This window comes from Nesoenas mayeri, assembly GCF_963082525.1.
Source record: "Nesoenas mayeri genome assembly, chromosome: 6".
Lineage (NCBI taxonomy): Eukaryota > Metazoa > Chordata > Aves > Columbiformes > Columbidae > Nesoenas > Nesoenas mayeri.
In genome coordinates, this window is record NC_137545.1 from 43229362 (window position 1) to 43237681 (window position 8320).

At 45.1% G+C, this 8320-nt stretch overlaps 1 protein-coding gene across 1 annotated transcript in view; it reads left to right on the forward strand.

Moving 5' to 3' along the window:
* GALNT13 (polypeptide N-acetylgalactosaminyltransferase 13) overlaps positions 1-1093 on the forward strand; it is a gene marked incomplete at both ends in the record, with an annotated part of 98140 nt that extends 97047 nt beyond the window's left edge. Inside the window, one exon of the mRNA XM_080346946.1 lies at positions 953-1093. Within this exon, the coding sequence (XP_080203072.1) occupies positions 953-1093 (141 nt within the window). The remainder of the gene's footprint in view (positions 1-952) is intronic.
* Between the last annotated feature and the right edge of the window lie 7227 nt (positions 1094-8320).

The following is an 8320-nucleotide window of genomic DNA, read 5'->3' on the forward strand; positions in this document are numbered from 1 at the left end:
GCTGTTTAATGGAACACCAGGCAGTCGGGCTCTGCAATGGAGGGTTATATTTGGGGTTATATTTGGGTCGGGCTCTGCTCTCGGGGGGTTATTTCGCCCTTTTTTGTCTGCCCAGGGGAGCACTGGGTGCTTCTGTGTGTTTCGACATATGGTTCCACAGCTCTGGCCCAGCGCCTGACGTATCCTCTATGCGATTTGCATACAATACAGTTCTAGTTGGTTTTTTTTCAGGAACTGAAAGACCTTTTTTGCAAATAGTAAATTGGCAAATGCAACACTTCAAAGGCGCTTCCGTGTGTGCTGAGTTGCTGTGGTTTTGTGTGTAAAACCCCCAGCTCAGCCGCAGAGGGAACACCTGCTGCCCAGCCTGGTTTTATCTGAGTACACAACTTGGTGTTTAACTTCCCTTGATCTCTCCGTGAACACGTTCTCCCTGTGCTTTCAAGCAGAAGATGTTTTATTTCTTCAACATAAGCTCTGTTTCGCTTCTCACTCTCTCATTCCTCTGAAATATAGTGTCACATGTAGAAACAGAAAGAGGTTGAGTGTCCTGAAGAAGAAAAAATATGTTAAGAACCGAAGAGTTTTCACTTGCATGTTCCTGTTGTTCATATAATACTTAGCAAACGTGTTTCCACTGATCTGAAATGCACATGTGTTCGTGTTGCTCCTTCATCCAACATACTTTGAAATAACACTTCCCCGCACTGATGTTGTACTTTCCTGTTGCAGTTCCTTGCTGCTGGGCTCAGCAGAGGCGCTCACGTGTGCCCCGGGCACCCCGGCGAGCAGCAGGTTGCGTGGCTGAGGTCTTGTAGAGCCATATAAGCAATGAGCAGGGCTGAGGACCTGTCTCCTGGCTCGTACAGTGACTAGAATAAGAATACAATAAGACCCCAAATGCCATTTCTGGTTTTTATCTTGCCGCAGCTCTTGCTCTTCTCTGTTGCAGAAGCTCACCCTGAGGCACGTCAACAGCAACCAGTGTCTGGACGAGCCGTCGGAGGAGGACAGGATGGTCCCCACCATGCGGGAGTGCGGGGACGGGCGTTCCCAGCAGTGGCTGCTGCGCAACATGACCCTGGGCGCCTGAAGCTGCTGCAGATGTTCTGCCCTGGCCGGGATCTCCTCCTGCTCCTCGTCCTCATCCTCCTCTTCCTCCTCCTCCTCTCCTCGTGGCACTGAAGCCCTTTCCATATCCCAGCTGTCAGAGCAAAGTCGTTGACGTGGCAGCTCTCCACCTGCGCGTTAAAACCTGTGACAGTCCAACAGAAGCTCATCTGAGCCTATACATGTCAAAACACGCGCTGTTACCAACGCAAACGTGCTCAAAAATGGTTCCAGAGAAACCTCTATGAACCCTGCACCAAAGAGGTTGGGATGGGGGGTGTTTTCTGTGTGTCTCACATGGAGAAATGAGCTGATATAAAATGCCTTATGACAGTAAGTGGCACTGGGAACCACCCTGGCCGGCGTCTCTGAGCTGGGTGTGTTGGTGCTGGACTTTCTGGGTGACGCGGTGGGATATTTGCTGTTCTCTGGTGTCGAGGGGGACTCGGTGAAGAGCCACACTGAGCAGCAAAGTCGCCAGACAGAGCAAAAGCTTTGTGATTTGTGCTGGGAAAAAAAATGGGGTCTGGTGATTGGAAAAGCAGCAAAACTGAGCAAAGACTGCCCTTGGAAATTGGAATTGAGACAAATGAGGCAACAGCAAGAGACATGGGAACAAGATTGAGGAGGAGGAGTGATGCTAACTCAGAGCAGCGCAGACTGGAATGTCCTCTGCGACGGGAACAGGAACGGCTGGGGCTGATGTCTGGGGAGCTGGGGATGGAGGAACCAAAAACCAGACCAGGGGAGACTGGGGGTTGGTCTGAACTCCATCCCGAGCTGCTGCCCTCGAGCACCAGCATGTATTATACCTGCATCCTGTCCGAAACACAGACGTGGATCTGCACGTGGGTGGGACTGGACCGGCTCTCAGTTCGGGCTCCGGGTGTTCTTGCTTCCATAGCAACGACAGATGCTTATTTATATTTTTAATGATTTGGTGGCTTAACCATTTTGTTAGCGTGGTTATTACAAAAGCGCTGACGGCACACGGTCGTGTGGGAGGCGTCGCAGGAACCGATGCTGTGCCAGCCCATGGCAGGGTGTGGGGTGTGCCCTATACATACAGGTGACATTTCCTATATGTTCTGGTCATGTTTCCCGTGGCGTGACGGGCTGGGTTTTCAGCACTAATCTAATTTCCCATTGCCAAGAGGGTTCAAGAGACCTCAATGACAGGGCAGCAGCCGCAGTGTAATTCTGGCACGGGTAAGTGGAGAAATGGTTTCCCATGATTTCACTCACAGTTCCTCACAAGGTCTATTTATGCACTAGGTCATGAAAAAATGACAGTATTTTCTGTATAATGCTCTGGTTGTTATGGATTAATAGTGTCGTATATATGTACGTATTATAAATTTATAGATCGTCCATACTTTCTTGATACACATCATTAAATGAAAAACAGAAGGACATTAAATTGGAAAAGTGATTGGTGTGCATGCACGGGAGCTGGAGTGTCGTGGGTTAACTGGGGCTTGGAGGTCACCTGGTCCAGGCTCCCAGCTCTCAGGTGGGTCAAACGCTTCCAGTTCTCATCTTCAAACCGCCACAGAAGTACACAATATTGCTTAAAAGCTCACAAAACTGTAATTCTCCTTGATGGGAAGAGCATGCAAACATCACAAACAATTTGAACACCAATACCCACGCAGGAAAATAAAATAATAAATGGTTTCTTCATCTCCTTTCCAAGGGCTTTTGCCACATGCGCAGCCACCCTGTGAGGTTTTCTTGATGTCGTAGCCAGGAGGTGATGACACGGTGTAATCGATGTGTAACTGAGGTGCAATCTCAAAAACAGATGAAGAATATTTTTCTCCTCAGAGTGACTATAAAGGTTACTACTTGTTAATGATTGGACTCAATGATCTTCAGGGTCTCTTCCAACCAAAACGATTCTGTGATTCTAAGAGAGAAAACTGGCAGGGTTTGGGTATGGAAAAACAATGTGTAGGATTGTACTTATTCAGGAGCAGGTGGACCAGCCCTCGTGGTCCCTACACAGGTACCGCTGTGGGTCTGCACGCCAGCAGGATGACTTGGTGCCTGGAAATGATGCTCAGACCTAAAAAAAAGCACTGTTAAATTCAGTCCCGGTGGATATTTCCGTGCGCTCCGAGGGGCCGGATCCTGGACTTACCTCCCGGTGAGGATGCAGAACCCCACGGGTCTCATTCCTGAGGAATTTCACCCCAATCCCCATTTACGGAGAGCGTCGTCAATGCAGACACAGCATTGGGAGCGATGGGGTTTGGTGATGGGACGTGAGTTACCGCGCCTGGGCCCGGCCCTTTGCCAAGCTCAGCTGTTGCCTTGACAACTCCTTTGGGCTAAAATCCTTTAAAATCACTTGTTCGGTTGCCTCTGTGGGCGAGTGTCTGGAGTTCAGTGCCCACAGCCAAAAATCATCGGTTGGTCTTTGTTTCCCCGTGTATAAAATATCTCAGAAAGGCGTCAGGAGGGTTGACTTCTATTTGCGCGACGCGTTTAAAATGTGAAGAACTCTACAAATGCTGAATATTTATTGTTTTCACTGGGAGAGTGCTGCTGGCTCTCATATTTTTTTAGGATTTGCTTTGATGAAATGAGAGTGAGCTGTAATTCTGAGTGGAACCAGCAAAATGAACGTTTTGAAGAGTAAGTTGAACCATAAATTGCTGTAAAAAGCCGCGTTCCTTTGTATCTCCCGATGACTTTGGTTGATCCACGGAGGTCGGGGACACCACGGCAAGCCCAGAACTGAAATATTTGCACCAATCAACATAGATGGGTTTCTCTACCGATAAGTATTTCCCAGTCACTAGGAGGATTTATTTATTTGTCATGCTCTAATATGAAGAAAAGCTGTTCAAGTCCATGTTCTGATTTTTCTCTTCTTATTTAAAAGCAGAGATCTTCTCTGATACGACACTGTTTGCATTTTTTGGGGTAGCTGAAAGGCTAACGGCTGGTGAGAGCACACCACGTGTAACCTACGAGTAGCTACCAGCCGTTGTATGAACACCAGCGATGTGGTTCGATGTGGCTTCCCATGCTCATTCTCCAACACGTAGCAACACCCAGCCAGAACCATCACTCTGATATATGGACGCCCCCATTTTATTCTTATTTATTCTCTGCAAGCACCTATTCAGGACAGCTGGGTAAGCGATGCCTCGTGGTACTCTTGAGATAATACAAATTCTATTAGATTGAAACCAGAATTTGCTGGGTGCTTTCCAAAGCAGGAGTAGCAGACTGAGGTGTGCTGGTTTGGAGGATGCGCTCGCAAAGGCTCTTGAATAAGTGCTGGGGTCACAAATATAAGTTAAATTTATAAAAGTAGATTGTGGCTAAAAAATTACACGTTTTCAATGTTTTAATAGTTATTGAATGGTATACCGGTACTATTTGCTGTACATTTAAATATTTATACATTTTTGTAGTATTAAAATATACTGGTTTAGTTTTCTTCTGGTGCGCTTGTCTTTTTCTCTATGCACTTATTTATGGTGAAAAAAAACCAGACTTTCCACCACAACCCTGGTAATTTTAGGTCCTTTATTTAGACGTACGGCCTCAGCAATGGGCAGAAGAGCCTCTGCTGCTGAGTGCGGATGGAGAGGTGGCCATACGGCAGCGCAGCCGGACGGGTCGACCCATCCATGTGTGTTTGTCCGTCCATTGGCATTTAAGGCTCAATTTTCCAGAAATTCCCTGCAAAACATCATTGTGCAAGAAAAGCAAGCTTGGCCACACATCCGAGTCCGAGGAAACAGCCCAGGTCTGCCGCTCACAGCTGGACTCCTGGGCTTTGCCCTGTTGTGCTGGGTAGTGTCCAAATGCCGCATTAACCATCTGTGTTTGGGGGAAACAAACTAATAATTCAGAGGGAAAGAAGTGGTTTCCATCTAAATCCTGCTCCAGCTCTCCGTGCTGCGGGCACAGGGTTGTGGGGCTCTAAAGAAAAGGAATGATCTAATTATTTATGATAGACAATACGTGATGCCAGTGACAGGGCTTTAGTCTTATTATGGTGGTTGGATTTTCCTTTTCTGAGTTGCATCTGGAATCCTGAGGCAGCTGGACAGGTTCTGGTGAGACGGGAGGAGGAAGAGTGTGTTAAAAACAAAATAGTTATGAACATAAATGAAAATTAATCCTCAGGAGAGCGAGAGGTCAGTTCATCTCATTGCTGTAGCGGACGTGATTCCTGAGACATTTTTGCACAAGGAATAATATACCAAAGTTGAATTATTTCAGATTTTACTGTTAATTTCAATTTTCAAGCCTTACAGAAAGTTAAGCGAAGTGGTAAGAGTGTTACGAGTGATAGAAGATTGTGCCCCTTGATCTGCATTACTTTGGAGTTACTGACAAAGAAATGATGGTGTTGAAAATGATGAAGATTTTGTTTATAACAGCAATTTTAGTTTCCTGATTCATCCTTCTGCACTGTTACAGTGTCCTTTGATCAACTCACTTACAAATTGCTACCAGTTAATGTCTCATTTAATGAGATTAAGTCCTTCCAGAGCAGCATCCTTGCTCATGCAACTACAGAGGGGAAAAATTTAAAGCCCTTTTATCGGGGTTTACCTGCTTCAGATTGTCTTCAGAGAAACATCTATTTGTGTATTTGTTTCTGATGAGCTGCAGTTTATACAAAACATTGATCGCGTATGTGCGATTAAAAAATTGACTGTCAAGTTTCTACTCTGATTATTAAACTATTTTGCAAAGACGCAATTAACTGTAGAGCTTGTGTTAATTATAGCATGTGAATCGTTTAAATGAATCATAAAATAACCTATTTGTGAGTAATGAATGCAGACATGGAGGTATTTTTCCTTTTTTTTTTTGCATTTCTCAGAAATGTTAATAATTAGGACTCATTATAGAGCTAAAATTATGGTGAGGGAAACAACCTACATCTCATTTTCCTTAAAAAATGTGTGTATTTTAATCTCTTGAGGTCTGTTTCAGGGTTTTTTGGATGGAGCCCTGTGGGGCATCGCTTGGGGTCGAGGACAAATCCCACACCAGGGCGCCGCTGCTCAAACTGGTATCTCAAACCTGAACTGGGATCTGGGTTTGTGGAGTAGGGGTGGGAGGATCTGCCCTAAAACCCATATCCAGGCAGCGGGACTGCATAGCACAGGTTTGGGGACTCTTTCTGTGAATTCGGGTCATAAACATTAGCTTAATCATTTTATTTGTCATTGAACGCCGAAGTGGCTTTGTGTGCTGGAATTCCATAATTGCAGGTAGGGATGGAAATAGGCAAATTATCTCCAGAGGTGGCTATTGCCCACATGGGTTTAAATCGAACCAAACACAGCCCCTGCCCGTCGCCAGACGCAGACCGGCCAGAGGTTCCTCTGCCCAGAACAGAGGGATGGAATTCATCCATCCATACGTGTAATATAATGCGCACACATCACCAGCCGTGGGCTTCTTCCAGGGGTGCTACTGGCGATGTCGTGTTGCATCAGGCAGACAGGGAAACTTCGCGTGTCATGTTTTCTTTGCAGGGAATATGAAATCGAGCAGATACAAGAAGTTTAGATTTGTGAGTTAATTATATTTCTGTTGGCTGTTGAACCTGGACAGTTAGAGAGCTTCCGTTTGGGATATTTTGATACAAACATTTTAAATCTTAACATTATAAATTCAATTTGAAGAATCCCTCCTGGAGAGGGACTTCTTACAAGGGCATGGAGTGACAGGACAGGGGGTGATGGCTTTGAGCTGATGGAGAGGAGATGTACACAGAATCCCAGAGTGTCAGGGGTTGGAAGGGACCCCGAAAGCTCCTCCAGTGCAATCCCCCCATCCAGAGCAGGTTTTCTGGTTTCTGCAATGACAGGTCTTGGCTTCCCTTGCTTTTAATCAAATCCGTAACATACAGGAATAGCCATTTATTGCGATTATGAAGTCCCAGGAGTTGCAGAGTGAACTGTACATTTCCAGAACAGGTCTGAGATGTGAGAAAAATGTATTTTAAATGGGTTTTGTTTGAAGTGTAGTAAAGATTTTTGGCATTTAATAGGTGCAGCAGCAGAACGGAAGGATTTATATTCCATGCATTTAAAACAACCGAACAAATGGTTTTGAAAGCTATGAAGTTATGAGTACCAAAAGGAGGTAACAAAGCAGGTATTTCCTTCCTTGTGCTTTTGCACATCAGTGCTTACTCCGAATTTTAAACTGAAAGGAAAAGAGAAATCCCTGCATCTTGAGCTCTTCCTTCTTACCGCGGGTGTAATGAATTGCTCATTGATGTCCCAGAAATGCTGCGTTAGGTACAGGTGAGAAAACAACCTTCCACACAGAGCACGTCCTAGCGCACAGACTGTGTTTCTTCTAAAAGGTACCGTTGTTACAGCATACTTAATGCTATATATTCTTGATAAACATATAGCTTTTGATCATCCTTGTGAATCAAGATGATTTTTTTCTTCACCATAATGAATTCTGTTTCACTGATTGTGCTCTTCATTCTGTCCTGAGTCAGGGAACATGCAATATAATTTGCTATTAAATAAAATGGACATGATAAAGTGAGATAGATAGATAGATAGATAGATAGATAGATAGATAGATAGATAGATATAAACCCCACATATTCTCAGTAGCTTTGAAAGGAAATAGGAGAAGTTTTGTCTGAGAAAGCTGGCGGAGCCCGAGAGCTGGTTGCACACATTAATTACATTAATTTGAAGTTTCCAGCTTACTGCTGGCAGGTAAATTGTGCAAATGAGGAAACCCCCTGTTCCAAACGCCCGGGCCTTGCTCTGAGCATGGAGACACCAGATGCCTTGAGGTGCAGTGTTTGGTTTTCACATCCAAATTATCCTTTCATTTTATCTGGTTATGTATACCTAATTCCTGCCTTGCTATAACAACTAGTGGCCATTTATTTTATCTAAAAAGTGCTATTTCTTTGCAAAGACAGCCTGAATATTGAGGAGTGGAGTTATATGTCTCTGGAGCATAAATGAATTAAATGCCATGTTCAGGCGTGCAGGATGGAGTCCCAGCACTCCTGTGCACCAAACCCAGGCACCGACTCACCCAGGGTTTGCTTGATTGATGGTGTATTTCCATGCAACAAAATAGCTGTTTTTCTCTTCTCTCCCTTTCTCGGGGTCTCCTGGAGATGCAGTGATTTTGGGACCCATCGGGTGTCGGACAGTTTGCGTATTCACCCATCCCGGCTTCAAAG